Here is an 18,587-nt window from a genome sequence, read left to right as displayed (position 1 = left end):
CTGCAGCCTACCCACTGGTGCCATTTACTGATTGTAGATGGCAGAAGAAGATTGTATCAAAGGCAGGTTAGTGTTGTGTGAAATATCCACCTTGCAATCAATGTTTATGGTCAAAATTTCTGCCCTAAAACCACAACAGAAGCAAATTCCTCTTTGAACTGTGACCTCATTATATACCAAACTGACCCCAGGAGAGCTCAAGGCATACCCCTCTTAAAGAGGTTCATCTGGTTGGAGGTACTGAAGAGTTCTAGCACTGGGGCTACAACTAACGATTATTTTTATTATTGATTAATCTACCATTTACTTTCACAATAAATCGTCTAGTCTGCCTCTTTCTTCCAACCAACAGTCCAAAACCAAAAGACTCATTTACAATCATAAATGACAAATAAAGGCAGCAAATCCTCACATTTAAGAAGTTGGATACAGCAAATGATTGAGTATTTGCAGCTCCATCCAACTAGATAATTATTTGTTAAGCACTAAGTGTGGTTATTGATTGCTGGTAAGCAATTGGATTTAAAGTCATTGGTCCTTTGTGTAACAGTATTTTCCACATCATGTACAGTGGTCAAGAAGGCAGCACGAAATAAAGAGGTAAAACAACAAAACAAACCCAATCAAAATACATTTTAAACTTTTATATTTATGTGACTGTTTATTCACTGTTTACTTCCATATAAAAATAGATAACAAAAAATCATGAATTTTACAACATTTAGGGTAAAAGAAAAATAGCTCAAATATTAAAACACATATAAGGTAAAGCTCACTGAACACATATTTTGCTATGTTTTCACTGTTGACACCTCTTAAAAAACATAGTTTGTTCAAGAACTTTAAGCATTAAGTTGAAACCAAGTGCAGCAATTGTTACAAGTAAATCATTTTTGTTCTCATAAAAATGTAAATGAATGTGGGCTTAAGTATTTAACAATGATTTGAAATGTGGTTTTCCCTCCAAAAGTGTTCTTATGAGACTGGACTGTGACACATCGGGCAGCAGTTGTATTTGCGGATCTCATGCTCTAGAGCGCAGTGTTTACACACACTGCACATCCAGAACTGGTACTCCTGGATCGGTAGACCCGTCACAATGCACGTGGGTAATTTTCCTACCGCCCTAAGAGGGGAAAAATACTTAATTAGAAGAGTAAAAAAAAAGACAAGGAGTTTTTAGAGAGTGGCCTGTTGGTCAAATTTCCATTTTAGTGACTAAAACACAGACCACATTATTATTTTTTAAGTAAGCCTAAGAACAAGGATAAAGAATAAAGTAGGTGGTTGTTTACTGCATCTCCATGAAACTGTCTTGCGATGGCCACTGCTGGTTCATATTTTAATACTAATAATTTAAAAACATTCACCCCACTGATGACGCGTCCAGCACCGGCGTGTGGCTGTCCTTAGGGGTGTGCTTTGTGAAGATCTCCAGGGCCAGATCCTCGTAAAGCTGCCGCTGTTTAGGGTTCAGATTTTCTAAGGACTCCAGCTTGATGAAGGCCTGTGAGCATGTGCCAAAGGCTTGATTGGCTGCAGCGCAAATGGCAAGCAGAGAGTAGATCTCCACCACTGGGATGATGTCTTCATACTCACGCAGGTGAAGGGCTTTACAAATGGAGAGGAATAGTGAATAGTTAGACTGATTCCACTCTGTCTGGTTGTGTCTATTATAAGAAACTTACTTGACTTTATTACGTGACAGGACAGGGAAGTGTAAACCATAAAAAATATATATGTGGCCTCACATGAAGGATGAAACCTGTTTTGCATGGATCATGTTTTGCATATTGTCGCTGTCAAATCAAAACCATGTATCTCTAAATCTGGTGTCAAATTTCTTTGACAGCAACAATATGCAGCTCAGCTCCAAGTCAACCATCATCACAAGTGAGCAGGAACATGGCTTTAGCCAGAAATGCAGGTGACTTTAGGTTCAACTTGTGTATTTGTTTGCTGTTTTTGGGCAACGTTGTTCAACATCATTTCTCTTCCAAGGGGCACAATAAATGAAAGAGGCAATAAATAAAGCTGGATTTATCAGTTCATCTACAGGTAGTTGCCTTTTCACTATTCATTGAGTGTAAGTGTTTGTGTAACCTTTTTTATTTTTTTACAGTTATCCTTAAATTTGTATTTTCAGTGTAATTTATTTGCTCCGAAAGTGAGAAACCACACAGTAAACAAAGACAAATACGAATCTAACTGATAGCATTTTTTTTCAAAATTTCTATAGCTGTTGTGATAATATTGTTCTCATGAAAATGTTCAGCCACAGAAATCATGTAGTGAAAATCTGATATCATAACAGCCCTACTGTCAACAAATTCAGTCTTTTTGACATATTATGATAAGCTGCAACTTAGATTTACATTTGTAAAGAGACGTCGGTCAGATGACATTAAACATTAAGAGGGATGCAAAGTTTTAAAAGTTAAGCATTATACTGTGCCATGTGCAGTATTGCCTTTGGTTCTAAAATGAAATAGGAGCCTGTGGAATAATGCTTTAACTGAGATGACAGCCAGAGCATTGACAAAATTAGTACTTTCTTCAGTTTGTCCAGGTGCTTTCCCTACATTTACTAGTCTGTAAAGCTAATAAGCATATTGATCTAATGACTAATGGCAGGCCTATTTATCTACACAAATTATACTATATTTTAATTATACTTGATACCTCAGCATTTTATTTAATTTACCTCAGTATTTTATTTTATTTTATAACTAAAGCATTTTATTGTATATAGTATTTTATTGTTTTTTGTATTTTGTATATAGTACATTATTGTTTCTATATTTGCCCTTGTATTTTGATTGTATTTGTACTTGAATGTATCTATCTATCTATCTATCTATCTATCTATCTAATAAAATTTCATAATGCTTTGCATGTCAGTATAATGTCTACTTCAACAATGTGTGGAGAGACAACCTGGGAAATACTAGACCTTTTACTGATTATTCATTCTGTGGGGACAAAAATAATTCCAAGTGACAGTTTGAAATGAGGGAATACTCTATGTGAGCTAAATAATAACTCATATACTAAATCCCTATCTATAAAGTGAAGTGCATGTGATGGTGTACCTGTGCGCATGGCATTCTCCATGTAGCCTTCATACAGCTGCCTCTGAGCAAGAAGAAAAAAGTGATATGCCTCTGCTCCACGCCAGGCATTGTCCACAATACGATTGTCTGAAGAGTTTGCATCTTCCTCAAGCAGCCCAGCAAGTGCAAATGTTGCCTAATTACAGCAAATAGAGGATTAACACAGCATACTGGACTAGTATTTGGTATACAGTACGAACACTATATGATGTCTTTATACATTTAAAATACAATCTTGACTTTTTACAGCTCTAGAACAGGCCATTCACAATATTTGTACAAATTAAACTGTAATGTATTACCTCAGACTTCTTCCCTTTGGCTTTGCTCTGCTGTGACGTCTTCACCTGCTCGTGATAATTTTCAACAAGACGTGCTGCCAGCACATAGAGCTTCTTCACCCGCAGTGGTCGGGTTCTTTTCTCTGCCTCCTCATCTGCTATCTGGAACAGTACACACAAATTCCATGGTATGCGCCCACAGACACATAATTCCAGAAATCAACTGGTTACATATTAGATTTCTTCTTTTTTTTTTCATAATCGTTTCAAAATATCTATTTTAAACACTTTTCCATAAAAAATGGCCTGCAATAATAAGGCCCCAAGTGTGACTCACATTTATTCAAAAATACTTGATATAATTAATATGCAGGGTCTTATTAATACTAAAGTTGGAAGCTATTTATCTGAATGAAGCTCACATAATACTGAACACTTGTCATGAGGTCAGAGTAATGAGCATGCAAACATACATTAGACCCACCTTAAACATGAGTTTTGCTGCATCAAGGAAATGGTGGGCTTTCCGATAGAGTTCCACCACCTCTAAAGTTTTATTCTTCTCAAGTAGATGTGAAGCATATTTGGAGAGAAGAGATTTAATCTCCTTCATGTTGAAGGTCCTGGTGAGCTCCACCGCTTTGTTCCACTAGGAGAAAACATTCATTCAAAAACAATATGCGTTATTATTTGAGATTAATTTGATAAATACTGTATTTAAAAAGCTACATGCATGAGTAATGATCATAATAGTTAGTCCTATGAATGCAACATTAACTTAAAGTCCCCTTCCTGTCAAAAATGTTTTTTTTCTACTGTTGAATGTTTGAGCTTCACTGTAAAGAATGATGTCTGTGCAGTTTGACACTAGAAGGCTGTTTTTTACATTCATTTATGGAAGTGTAGATTTTTTCTGCGCTCATTTAAAATCTGATTTTAAGGGGCAGCCCTACAAGCATGATGTGTGACTGGGGCTGCGACTATTTTCATCGTTGATTAATCTGTGGATTATTTTCTCAATTAATCACATTGGTTGTTTGGTGTATTAAATGCCAGCAAATGGTGACAAATGTCAAGTTGACATCCTCAAATGTCTTGTTTTGCCACAACCCAAAGATATATAGGTATGCTAGTAACTATCATAGAGGAGTAAAGAAACCAGAAATTATTCACATTTAATAATTGGAATTTTTCTCAATGATCAAAATAGTTGACTATTAATTAAAAATAGAAAAAACAATTTCTGGCTTCCAGTACTAAAACCCTCCTGAAAACAATCCACAGCATCTCACTTACAGTCAGAGCACAACAGTTAGATGACACAAAAAGCCACTGTATTTTGCAAGATTAAGAGGAAATAGTGAAAGTGACAGCCTATTCATTTCACTGTCAAAAACACAACATCAAAAAGGAAGCTACTGAGAAGGGAGGAAGTTGGGTCTGCTAACAATTTCTCCTTTTGGATTAATACAGTGACAAATACACACACGTGACATCCTTTAAACAACAGCCAACTGTGTTCGTTCTCGCTGAGTCCAACCAAACCATTTTTTCTCGAACCAAATGTTAAAACTGACATTGGAAGAGCATAGTTTAAGAGCAGAGTTCACACTCTAGGGCTAGATATCACTCAGGAGGAGGATGGGAGGGGGAGGACAGCAGGTGCCACAGAGACTGCTGTGGTCCACAGCTACCAAAGTGTGTATGTGTTCAGAGTGTCACTCAGAAACTCTGGTGCCACAGGGTTTGCATACGTCTCTCACCTGGTTCAGATGGACACAGGTGTCAACAGCAGCTTTGGGCTGGTTGCACTTAAGGTAGGCATTCACGGCCTGTTCACACATGCCCACAGTGGCAAACATCTGTCCAATCTCCTGCAACACAGAGATACAGTAGAGTAGTTCAGATTCAGAGTCACGGATGTCTGCAACTTCTATGTAAACAAAAGATCATAGAGTTACTTTTGGTCAAGTGGAACACATGGCTCACCGGTAAAAGTTTATGATTCTCTGGCAGCAAAGCGGTCAGCCTTTCAAGGCCATCATAGTCTTCTAACATATAGTAGCATTCTGCCAGCCTCTCCTGGTTACGACCCTGAAGGTAGTACTGCACTGCATTGACCCTTGAAACAGAACAGAGGATTTATATTGAATGTCTTTGTACAATTCTCACATGCCAATAAATCCTATGAAAGAGTTATTGGTCGCCGTTCTAATTCCCTAGGGCCCTGCCTAATGCTATTCCAATGTAAGTGATTGTTGACAAAACCCACAGTCTCCATTCTGTGTAATTACTTAGTTAATTTTCAAGTTAAACTGAAGTTAATACAAGATAAGAATTCATTAATCCCTCAGCAGGGAAACTCATGTGTTACAACAGTTTAAGAGTCATAGGCAGAGGGAACAACAGTGACTGAGTTATAGATAAAAAACGTAAAACAGAACAAGCAAGACAAAAATAGAATAATATAAAGAGAAAGTGAAAAAATAATAACAATAATAAGCCCATATACATTATACACTATATACACTATTTGTCTTTTACTTACAGATATGGCCAAGGAGGACCATTGCACATGATAATAATTACGCACATAGTTGTAATACACATATTAGGTTTTAAAATTATCAGTTACACAAGTGTGTATCTTATCCAAAATCCACTCTTTATTACTGTTCCTTGTGTCCAAAAGATCTAAAATGACTCAAATGATGGTAACTTTGGAAGATACACACTTGATTTGGCTAACTCAGACTGCTCAAGTCTCATATTAGCTTCAGCTGAACATCACAATGCATTTTTGCTTAGGTTTGGTAGGATTTTGTCCTCCATCACTTACACTGGAAACATGTTAGGAAGGTCTTAGCTCTAGCTCTTTCAATGTACATATGGATATGGGGAGCAAAACAGAATTGACAGCAAGTTCACCTATCCTTTATTAGCATCTATAATACTGTAGCACCAAATAATGTAATATAATTTTTAACTTTTCACTTGATCGAAAATGTAATTAAACACAAAACTGCAATGTAATAATAATAATAATAATAATAATAATGTAATAAAATGTCCTGACTGATATTCTAATAAAATGTTTTACCAATAATGTAATGCCTTATCACATTATTGGGAATTCATTACATTTTTCAGGTGGGATAAATATACCATTATATAATCTTTTTAAATATTGCATATTACAAAACTTCTAAAATGGGTAGACCTTGTTTCTATACTAAACACACTAAACGAGCAGAGAAAGGGTAAACAAAGTTTAAATACCACTTCTGTCTGTCAGCAAAGTAGTCTCCAACTGCATTGTATGCCTGCTCCAGTAGAGAGTCATCACAGTCACCAGAACCAGATTTGAGCAGCTGGAGCACCCTGAACCAGTCTCCCAGTTTGATCCGCAGGCTGATGGCAAGGTCCCTATAAGAAATAAAACATCCACCAGACCATGCCTAAAACACTAGTGGCATTAAGGTAAAACTGACATTAAAGGTCCCATATTATGCCCATATTCAAGTTCATACTTGTATTGTAGGTGTCTACCAGAAAATGTTTGCATGTTTTGTACTGTCCTTTGCGTCAGCACATCTAATTACCCTCTGTCTGAATTCTCTGTTTTAGTGCCTGTCTCTTTAAGGAACCCCCCCTCCTGAAAAGCCCAGTATGCTCTGATTGGTGAGCTTTCACAGGCCTGAGCAGGTAACGCCCACTGTGTTTCTGAATCACTCTGCTGGTGTTTTTGCAACCATAGGTGTGCTGCGGGCATTACTGAGACATGACTTTACAGTTGTGGCATCACAAATTTACAAAAGTCCTGATTGCTCGTTTATAGGCACAGTTTCTGAATATGGGTTGTTACATTTCTTGTGGACTGACTGTTTTGACACTTTCTAATTGTTTTTACTGCACACAGACCTGCTTTATAATAAAATTAAAAAATAGAAAACTCACGTTTTACAATATGAGACCTTTAAAAACAGCAGAATGAGCAAAAGCAAACAGTAATTGAATTCATTAGTGTAAGTTTTGATGTCAACTTCGAATCTGAAGTTGATCTTCGAATATGCCCTGACAAATAAGGCTAAATGTACCTGCGATCCATATCCAGGTACATACGCTCAGCTTCCTCAAAGCTGCCGAAGTAAGCTGCCACCTCCGCCTGTTTCATGGGCTCGCTCTGCAGGTTGCCCAGGCGCTTGACGAACTCAATGCCCTGGTAGTCTTTGCAACGTACAAAGGCCTGTTCAGCCATCTTCAGGTCCAATTTCTGAAGGGCTGCTTCAGCCAGCAGACGCCTACAAGGTTCAAAACAGAGAGAGGGGCCGCTTAGAAACTATCACCAGAGAGGCTTCATGAAATGATGTGTATGCATAACTCTTTACAACCCCTCTGAAAATGAATAATTTTGATTTAAACTGGTACTTAAGCTGTATGAAGTCTATTTAATCAATCTAAATATGTACTGTAAGCGGTCTTTACCAAATTATTGTCTGTAATCAATTTATCTGTGTCAAACTTCACAACTTTAGAACTCTATGAGAGTTCTGTCACAGACTGGAACTGACTCACAGAATAGGAAGGGCTATTTTTTTGTTGCCAGATTTCGAGGGATGCTGCAAGAACTGACACATCAATCAGAGAACACACATACGCTACAGCAATCACACGGCTTCCTTAAAAGACTTACCATAAATCTCTTATACTCTGCTATCCTCCTCCAACACCAGCATAAAGTGTATGCACAGATGAAAAATTGAAGGGCAGGAGCTATTAATTAGTACCAACCTGAAAATGTTTTTTTCTCCTTCTGTCCAACAGGCAATTAAGGAATTCCTTGAGTATGATTAATTGAGTCTTGATTTTATCTGCTTTGTATGACATGGCAGTGATTTAACCTTTACATACACATCTCAGCTTTTAACCAGCAACGAAAATAACTCCAGAAGAGAAATGGATTGTTTGCATGAGTAGAGATGGCCAGACAAACTTCATCAAAATAACCCACAAGGACACATGACAGTGCCAACAATTGACAAAAGACACATGACAGTGATTTAATCTATATAGACATGTCAGCTTTTAACTAGCAAAACTAGCGTGTTATTTTCATGGTCATGCAACAACAAGCGCAAGCAGCACTCCGACCATTCCTTTTCTTGACCTTGAACATCGCTTTGCTACTCTGTGTGGTATTTTGGTGTGCTTTCGATGCACTTGCCAAGACCTAGCACTTTGTCACTGCTCTTAAACATAGGGCCCTTAAACTTAAAACCATGTTTTAATGCTGATTTAAAACTAAAGATTAAAATGTTGCATTTACCAGAGTCTTGGGTGTGGATTGTCTTCAATAAACTGTGAGGCATCTTCAATCCCCACTTTTTCGATCAATGCACGACTGTCTCTCAGGGAGCGGATTTCAAAGTTGATGAGATTGTCTTTGTTAGGCCTCTCTGGATCCTGTTGAGCAAAATCTCATAACTAAGTGTTTGATTAAATCAACAAATATGAACTGCACCTTTGAGCACTTTCAACATGTTTAAAGGTGAATACTTTAAAGTTCCAGTTACGTGAAAAGCATCTCTTCGAGCCTGTTAACAACACCATGTATGAATTCCTGTCATTATGCAATCAGCTGTTACCACCATAGTCAACAGGAGGGTAACATCAAGATAAGTCAACAATATGTCAACATTTTTGTAAATCCATCTGCTTTAGGATATTTACTTTCAGTTGAAACTATGAGAAAATAAGTCTTGTGATATGTCCTAAGTGCTTATGTTTAGGATAACTTTCAGCAACTTAAATGCTTTTTTATGTTTACCTTCATGATTTCATCAAGCAGAACAGATTTGATTTCCAGGTCTTCAAAGTTGCAAATGTACCCAGATGTTTGGATTGGTTCCTGTTTTTTTTAAAGATACAAACCATTATTGCAACAGTTGCTTAATCCTTACTTCGTATCAACAAGACAATCCAGCTGATAATCATAATCATGACCTCAGCACTCACCTCTGGGTCCAGGTTCCTGAAGACATACATCCTGGTCTTCTCCATCATGGCAAACAAATCAGGGTTGTCATTTGCCCACTTCATGTCCCAAACATCCTTGCGCTCAAACTTGGATGGATCTCCTGCAGATGCATGGTTTCCTGTGCTGTCGTCTGTGGAGTTACGAACTTCCAGGTCCAACAACGTCAGCACACCTGCGATGTCGATTACAGCCAGACGACTAGGAAAATAATAATTATATTTTATGTGACAGCACTGCAAACATGAACATAAAATTCAACAGCTTTCATATTTGACAAACTGTGACGTCTTCTAATCTGGATAACACCAATCAGTGCTTGCCTGGAGTTGCAGTTCAATGACAGATAGTAGGCTCTGTTGTTCAAAGTGTATTTCTGGATGAGAACAACATTTGGGAGGCTGTATCTGTGGACGGTTCCAGACTCACGGCCCTGTAGGCGCGCGCGCGCGCACACACACACACACACACACACACACACACACACACACACAATGTTTTAGTCTTATTTAACTTTTCATTTTATTGCATTGTTCCTATGATGTACATACCACAATCAGGGTCTTATCGGTTGCTGTAATACAACAAATGGGATCTCGAGTTGCCTGAAAAACAACAGGTGAACCATTACAATTTATACAGTTCATCTGTAGTAAAAAAAATACTACATTGTGATTAAATGTATTGCTTTGTGAGCTGATCATTTATTTTAAGTTAAATTAATACTAGTTATATTCCCTAGTTATATTTACTACCTATGTGTTTAGTTTATCCATTTTATACAGAAACTTCAAATATTACTAAAGTGAGGCTCAAGACAGTTCCAGTGAATTGAACCCTTTGAAAGAGTTTGTTTTCATGCAGTAAGACAAAAAAGGCTTCACATAGAGTAGAGTAGAGTAATGTTATTTTGTACATTGTCCCTGATACAAATAAACTTATTGAATTAAAATATGTAAACTGTGCAAAAAAGGCTCAGAAGTGTCTTTGTAGAGTCTTTTTTTTATTTTGTGCTACAGCCTGGATGTTACAAAACCTGTACAACTTAAGGGGTAAAATGTCTCTTACTGTGAAGGCTTTTGCAAAATCTGGACCACTGTCAGTGGCTCCAGAAGGATTGCTGTCAATGTGGTAGACCCTAGAAAGGCAAGAAATGAGAACAAATGAGAGGTAGCCAGACAGACAAACTGTTGTCCTTCCACTGAGGTGAACTATGGTCCAGGTGTGAGGATAGCCCTGGCAGAACATTAGGTCATGCCCAGCCTTTTTGGAACCTCAATGGCATTTGATTCAGATGAATGAATCCTTTTCACAGCACTGGCAGTACAAACACCCTACACTGAAACAGTGAGCCAGTTAACCCAAGGTTTCATCCACTGACTCACAGAATCCAGCCTTGTGGTTATCTTGCCTCCCTGTAACTTTCCATGATCTCTTTGATGTTGACTGTAAGTTCTGACGTTTGTCTATTTTGTCCCCACCCACTACTTGGCTTTGTTAAGTACACTCCTTATGACATCCAGTTGAGTAGTGGATCCTTTATACTGTTAATATTGTGCTAATGTCCAAAAAAACCTCACCTTTCTCTTCCCTCCTTCTTAGTTCTCGTCAATTGGTTGATCTCCAGAGCAGTTAATTTTTTCGCCACTCTGTACTGCCACAAGTAGAAAGCCTCTTTGGATGCAGCGATCACATGTGTCTTGGTCATGGTGACAAACAGTGGATCTGATCAAGTAGACAAGTGACAGACTTCAAGATGAGAATCAGTGTAGAGTGTATATCATTTTTATGCTTTGGAAGCAGCATAAATGGTATCTCCACCATTTCTTTTTCACATTATAGTGTGTTTACAGGTTTTGGGGAGTACTAATGCATACATGAAAACAATTAAAAGCAGTCCACTGGTCTAGCATTGCACTCCTATAACACTGTTGGACATGTAGACAGTTTAAAAAAAGAAATCAAAATCAATACAGCAAAACCAGAGATATTGCCTTTTAAATTTCTTGAATCTTCTGTTTTGTTCTTTCTTTTCAAAACCTGGTGCCTACATTGCCCACAATGCAACTTAGCGACTGATTAACATCATTAGAGGACTTTTTTTAAGATTACATGCAGCTTCCTCTGGAGCCACAAAAGGCTTTAATACTTTTTTCACATATCTACTATAAGTCACATTAGTACTCCCCAATACCTGTTAACACACTTAAATGTGTAAAATTAGTGGAGTTACCCATATATCAATTCTGTCCATCTCTTATTTTTGCAATTTCGTGAATCATGCGTGAGCCTAACTTCTAGCATCAAATATGAAAAGCGTAGGAGTCTGTTACCAATGTCACAAATTGAGAGGACGTTCTGTTTGTTCATTTTGATCTAAATCCATAATTTCAGTACATACAGTATACATTCCGTACATAAAGAGCATGTTTTCACCTTTTATTTAGCTGGAGAAAAGTTACATAAAACCAAATTCATTCTCTTACAGGGAACTGTACAAAACTTCAGTGCAAAATCTGGCAAATAAGTCTTTGTAAATCTTTTATTTAACTTCGAATTTTGAACAATTATGTATATATTTTCTTTGTGGATAAATACAAGACAACGATATAGTGTTCTCAAACAGATACACTTTGGCTAGTCTGAGCCCTCATGAGGAGACACCTCCAAAAAGGCACTCAATTGAACTCACTCTCTTATTATTTACCAAGGTTGGGTTTCTAAAAACCCATGCAGACCACAGAGGCTTTGAAATCTGCAGACTTTAAAGTGTCTCAGCCTGAATTTCTCAGCAAACATTCAGCAGTATGTCAAGCAGAGACAGAATGCTGAATATCTGTGAGATATGAAGAGGCCAAGTGCTCAACTGTCTATTTGCTATAGGATGCTGAGGGCCCATGTGGGCAGCAGGTGGCAGAATGCCAGCCAATGTTTCTCTATACACAGCGTGTGATGTCTCACATTGGCTTGAAGAAATACACCAACCTTATGGTAAATTGGGAGTCTGATCAACCTACTGAATATGAAGATTTCACTCCTGTACTATTTCTCTGTTGACTGTATAAACTTACCAATGTCAATGTATTTTGAGTCCAGTGGTGTCCCAATGGAGTTGCACAGAATCAGGACATACTGAAAAACACACAGTAGTGCAACCTTATTCTCCAGGTCATTTCATGATCCTTTATCAAAACCAATAGTCCTCATCTTGAGTGTGTGTTTTTAATTTGTACATTACCCTTGCATGCCTCCCAGACTCTAACTCAGCTTCCTCCTGTGTGGCAATGAATTTGAAAAACAGGAGGCAAAATAGCAGAGAAACATTTGTGATCCTTACTATTACAGCTCACTCTGTATCTTCTGCTGTCTATACTGTATCTTTTCTACTGTATGTAAGAGTTAGAGATGATATGTCAAAAGCAATGGATAAGCTTATCTATGAGTCATACATTAAACTAGCAAATCAAGTCAACCTGCAATGTTTTACAGATCGTTACAAGTCCTTTTTTGCTTTCCTCTCACTGTAGCATTGAAAATGAGGGCTTGCCCTCATGATTCTTCGAGATTAAATAAAGGTTGAATAAATGAATGTGTTGCTATGTCAGGACAGATAATCCGGAGGTGTTTGTACCTGAGGCTGGGTGTCATCTGCCTTGCTGGCTAGGATGCAGAAGTCCCCTGAGGTAGTGATAGACATCAAGCTCTTTACGTATTTGACAAACTTCTCGTTGTTTTTAGTGTCCCAGAACACCACACAGTACTCTTGTCGCTCTGGCTTTGTGTAGGCGTACACCACTGTGCTGCAACAGTAGCCCCACTTTAAAGAGGCAGAAAGAAGCTGGTGAGATTCAACTCTTGTGTAGACTATACTTAAGAAATATGATAAAATACAAGACATGATTTCTTAAAAAAAAACAAAACCTTGTCAGAATTAAATTACAGGCTTTGTTTTTCAGGTTAAGTTTCACAGTTTTTTGAATAATACTGTAAGAGCCATGACGTCAAATTATCAATATTAAATGTTAAGCAGTAACTATAATGATTAAGATGTGAGCATCTACACTGAGGAACGATAACGTTCTGTAGACAGTACTCCATCTTTGTCAGCAGGTTAGGAAAATAGATATTAATGACCTGTTTCTGCTCTACATTACACAGAGAAACAAAAAGAAAACCAGAAGGATATGGGTTCACAAAAGCCTTTGGACTCTAGGTGAGAATTTAGCACCCTGTTACAAGAGTTGTCATCTTTTAAAGACAAATTTTATTTATACAATTGTATGGGTCAACATTGACTATCCTGGCAATCGCCAAAGAGGACATCAGTTAAGACAAAACAAACTTCTGCATCATCTGTCAGTGTAAAAAAAAATGTGATCCCAAGGACTTTATTACTCTACTATGACTAATTTCACCCTCTTTGTTTAAAAAAGGAATAATATGGTTACTACGTGGTCAATTTCAATGTGTTACAACACCAAATACCAAATTAACCAAAATGCCACCAAAAAAAAAAAATACCACCAAATATTACTTGGACAGAACCTACAAGCAAGGTGTTGTCTTTGCAGTAGACCAGTTCCAGTGTGTGCCTTTATGAGCAAACCATGCATTTTATGACATACTCTACATCGCCTTTAGACACATTTTGCCCCAATTTAATCTAAACACTCAACGGATTTATGGACACATGGGGCTGACCAAAATTAATGTGACATATTTGGATTTGTGATCAATGTTGCTATATGGGACAATGTCTGCCTTAATCTGTTTTTATTAACTCTGTCATGATGAATACCCTGAGTGTTCAATCTAAAATTGATACAATACCTTGAAAAATATTTAGACTTGATACCATATTCAATTGACACACCACTGAGAGAATACAATTTTAGATTTTCATCAAAAGATAAATATAAAAAGGCTTGTGTACTGTGTGTTAAGCACAACAGTATTTAAGGTAATTCACCTCTGACCATAGTCAGAAGAGTGGGAAGGGGCAGGCCTATGTGGGCACTGCAGTGGTGTGTGTGTTGAGAAGGGGAGAGAGTGAGAAAGCACAGCTGGTATCAGTATCCATACTGTGGAAAATTAGTATTGAAAAAGTTTAAAATATTCTGCATCAATATTGATCGATATTTCGATATTTTTGACATAGTAGTTTGCGGCCAAGTGTTTTAAACTTATACCAGATTAAAGTTTGGTTTTCGGTTGTATACGAGTGTCTCCAAGAATTGTTTCTTCCCCAAATACTGTAATAAAAGCAAGCTACAAGCTACAAGTGTTGGCATTTACCTTGTAGTCAGGTCTTATGTTGGCAAAGTAGATGTAGGAGTCCACAGCCAGGCCAATACGCAGACCTCCTCCCTCCCAGGCAACTCCTGTCATCTGCTTTCCAGGAACTTTTAGAGTTCTCAGATGCTGTTTAAATAGCAAAAAGAATTTTAAGTGCAGAATTTGAAATTGTACCTGTCTTAGAGAAAAAAGCAAATAAAACATTGTATTATTTATTATCTCAGTCCATTCTATGTATATTATTCTGTGAAGTCTCATATATGTTGGTGAGAGAAACCCTGCATGCTAGATAGCATATACCTTATCTTCATATATAAAACTTTGTGATGGGACAAAATCTTCACCCTCACCTCCCCAAATGGAGTGTAGAACTGCACCACATTGAATTCTTTATCCACATTTGAGGCTCTGAGAGAACCAGCCACTGCCAGAACACTGCCACAATGATTCCACTGGATACTGACCACATTCATCAGAGTGTCAATGCACACTGGGTCTGAAGAACAGGGCAGCAGCATAGCTTATCAATATTGGCAAACTTTTCATTGAGGTGTAAAATAGACAATATACTGCATGTTTAGAAGTTGTTTTCCTTACTTTCATCATTCTCGTAGCGCATGATTTGGCATCTTCCATTGTCAAAACAGATCGCAAGGCATGGACAGTCCGGTTCCACATAGCCCCCAGTCCCCGCGTACCAGTGGATACCTGCTATACTGACAGCTCCAGTTGCATTGGTGAGACAGCTGATGGTCATTTTCATCTGAAAAACAACACAAATTTGGGCAGAACAATATGCAAAAAAAATGTAATACGTATAAAATCACTTTGCCATAGTGATGTGAGTTACAATTTAAGTTGGATTGGTGATTTTTGCATTTAATATATAATACATAAATATAATAATGATGATAATGTGCTTTTGGCTTGTATCTGTCCCAAACTAGCTTGTTCAATTACATCTGAAGAATATAAATCATAGACCGTGCATTTCTGTAGCACCACAATCCTTCATTAAGACACATTTATACACACAATATTAATCTCTACATTTTGAAATCAACTCAAAAGCACTTCATAAATGCTCGGTTTGGGCGACAAAATCAAACATTACAATATGTTTGACCAAATACTTTTATATCGCTATTCTGAAAATATTGCAGGTATACGACTCTGAAACTCGGAGCTCACACGTGTCCTTAACGACTCTGTAAGGACACTCCCACACAGAGTTTAAAAGCCTGCAACTCCCCTCCAGTTAGTCAGAACAGAAGAAGCCTCTTAGATGAGAGGTGAAACATCTGCAAGAAACTGAAACACGCCCAGTTGCCTACGATACAGCACTACTAATCATAATACCGTTCCTAGCCCTGGTACATATTGAGATGAACTGACCTTTTCAGCATTTTTTATTCAACTTAAACGTATGCACTCACTATGAAGTTTCCTTGATTGTCATAGATGTGTACTTCCCCGTTGGCCATGCCGAAAAGGAGGATCTTGCTGTCTGGCGACCATGCCACATGAGCAAGTTGATTTCCCTTAAGCTCCTTTCCCCAAATTCGGTTTCCTACGGAAAAAAAAAAAGAGGGAAAAAAAGGCATTTGTCCCACTGTACATGTTTGTACTCATTCCCTCAGTATGTGAACAGAGCAATCCCTGTCAAGAGAGCCTTAATGATTTTATGCTAAACCCTGACTGTATTGTAAACACATTGTGATTTATCAGCATTTATTCAACTCTAAGCAAACACAATATAAATCTGTTTTTACCGTCTACAGATCCAACAATGACTGCTCCATCTTCATACACAATGCAGATCTTCTGCCCGTCAGCATTCCAACTCATGCTCCTTACCACCGACTTGTTCCGATTGTTAATCATCTCCTCGTACCAGGCACCTTCGGAGGGGTGAAGACAAACAACTATGAAAGCCGAACCTATTACAAGACAACTTCTATTTTTTGTTTGACGGCAGTTATCACCTTTGTATAGCATCCATACAATGATGAGTCCATTCTGGTCACTGGTTGTCAGCTTTTCATACTGTTCGTTCCATGTGACCACTTGTACTGCACCTGAAAGTGTTGTAATCACAAACTGTCAGATCACTTTCCAATGGCTTGCTCCACATCCTTTCACCACCAAACTATATCTTCTATTTTGTGAATGCTACTTGTTACTAACCTATAATGATAGGTTTGACAACCACTGAATATAACTTACCACTGTGTCCCTCTAGAGTCTGGTTCATTGACAGATTACTGGGGGCAGCAAGGCCTTTAACTTTGGCATCATCTGCAGATAACAGAAAAAGAGATCAGGCTCAGAACTTCAATAACATTTAAGCAATTAAAGCAGTTGTTTTAATTGTTTCTTTAACTTTACTGTTGGTGTTGTTCTCTTTTGGTTTAATAAAATAATAACAGTCATTCCGTCCAACTACTTATAGCGACGGGACACTGAGGTACCAGAACACAGCCAAAAAGCTTATGAAAGTTGATTTCTTACAGAGTTAAAAAAAAAAATCCCTCAAATCCCTATTACATTGATATTACATAACAGCCTTGACTGTTACAGATAAACATCAATATTATTCTTCAAAGTTACAGTTCTTGTTTTAGATTAAGGTGAAAAAAGCAATAGAATATTTTACGTAAACAAGGACTAACAGTGCCACTGACACTGTAACCAGGCCCAGCCAACATCAGTTTATGGGTAAGCAGTGGACTTTTTATAACCCATTTCACACATGTTGTCCTTTTGGCCAGGGGATAGGACTTCACTTATATAATATTTTTGTTAGTATTATGTCATCAAGTTTTGACAATCTAACAAATGAGAAAGTAACTCTGACCAATCAACAAGCTTTTCAGTTTTATGCTAGTGACATGACTGACAGTACTTTGGTCATTTTAGGTTGTACATTGGTTTCCTTTGTATCCAGTATATCGCAGTTTAACACGGTAAAGAAATTCTCTATCAAACAACTCTATTTGTACGGTACATGTTTAATATAAGTCTAAAGCCTGAAAATCATTAAACTGTACCAGGACTGTGCAGGTTGTTAGCTCCATCCCCTGAACTTACCTGTCTGGGTTTCAAGTTTAAGTACTCTGAGAAGACCATCGTCTCCTCCACAGGCAATGAAGCCTTGATCTTTGTTCCAGGACACGCATTTCAGATGGATATTGTTAGGAATAGCGATCTATAAAACACGGAAAATTGAAGCCACACTGTTAACCATCGCTCTAACATTTCTGACATGACATACTGACAGATAAGAGAGAGCAAGAGGGTGTTTGGGACTCACCTTCTTGCTGAGGTAGATAAACATGGTGGTGGTTGCGTTAGGCTATATGTATGCTAAATGAATTGCTTAAAACAGAGATAAACTAGTTAACATATCCAGACACTAACCTAACGTTAATTAGCAAACTAGACAGCTAGCTAAAGTGGGCTAACTTTTTCAACCCAGTTAGACACATCATAGGCCTCGATCTGGTGAATGTAACGTTAGCCTGTATCGTTAGCTTTGCTAGTTACGTGCCTAAAAGCGACAGTTACCAAGTACCAAAGACGCTAAGAGTTCAATGCAGCCTCATAAATGATAAAGTCGACACTGGTTAAAGTGAAAAACGTGAGCAAATGTATTGGAAAAAATGTTAAATTCGACGTTTCGTTGACCGTATTGGACGACTCCAGTACTCAAGAGACTGTAGCTTCCCTCGGTCTCCCGTGGTAACCATAAACCGGAAGCGTTGGGTTTAGGGTCTTTGTGGTAGTTGTAGTTTTTCGTGATAGCGTTCTGGTAGGCATTCTCTTGAAGAATTGTCCCGTCCCTTTGACCTAAAATAGCCCGTT

At 37.8% G+C, this 18,587-nt stretch overlaps 1 protein-coding gene across 2 annotated transcripts; it reads right to left on the bottom strand.

The window, feature by feature from the left end:
- Positions 1 to 639: 639 nt before the first annotated feature.
- Positions 640 to 18,459, bottom strand: wdr35 (WD repeat domain 35). 2 transcript variants are annotated; one of them, XM_084381956.1, is made up of 28 exons: positions 18,037 to 18,459; positions 17,814 to 17,931; positions 16,950 to 17,021; positions 16,709 to 16,801; positions 16,496 to 16,624; positions 16,160 to 16,293; positions 15,321 to 15,486; positions 15,074 to 15,219; positions 14,724 to 14,849; positions 13,060 to 13,245; positions 12,667 to 12,702; positions 12,500 to 12,560; positions 11,009 to 11,153; positions 10,497 to 10,566; positions 9,980 to 10,033; positions 9,752 to 9,861; positions 9,410 to 9,629; positions 9,222 to 9,302; positions 8,721 to 8,857; positions 7,492 to 7,695; positions 6,674 to 6,820; positions 5,384 to 5,516; positions 5,158 to 5,268; positions 3,879 to 4,043; positions 3,416 to 3,556; positions 3,093 to 3,249; positions 1,371 to 1,611; positions 640 to 1,126 (listed from the first exon to the last, which is right to left on the bottom strand). In XM_084381956.1, the coding sequence occupies exons 1-28, from the start codon at positions 18,058 to 18,060 to the stop codon at positions 976 to 978; spliced, it is 3,558 nt and encodes a 1,185-aa protein (XP_084238082.1). In that variant the 5' UTR covers positions 18,061 to 18,459; the 3' UTR covers positions 640 to 975. The 2 variants fall into 2 exon arrangements, with proteins under 2 accessions (XP_084238082.1, XP_084238083.1); XM_084381957.1 differs by lacking the exon at positions 12,667 to 12,702.
- Between the last annotated feature and the right edge of the window lie 128 nt (positions 18,460 to 18,587).

The sequence above is a fragment of the Pagrus pagrus genome (assembly GCF_965226575.1).
Source record: "Pagrus pagrus genome assembly, chromosome: 18".
NCBI lineage: Eukaryota > Metazoa > Chordata > Actinopteri > Spariformes > Sparidae > Pagrus > Pagrus pagrus.
The sequence above is the reverse complement of the archived record's forward strand: the minus strand, read 5'-3'. Positions and strand labels throughout refer to the sequence as shown.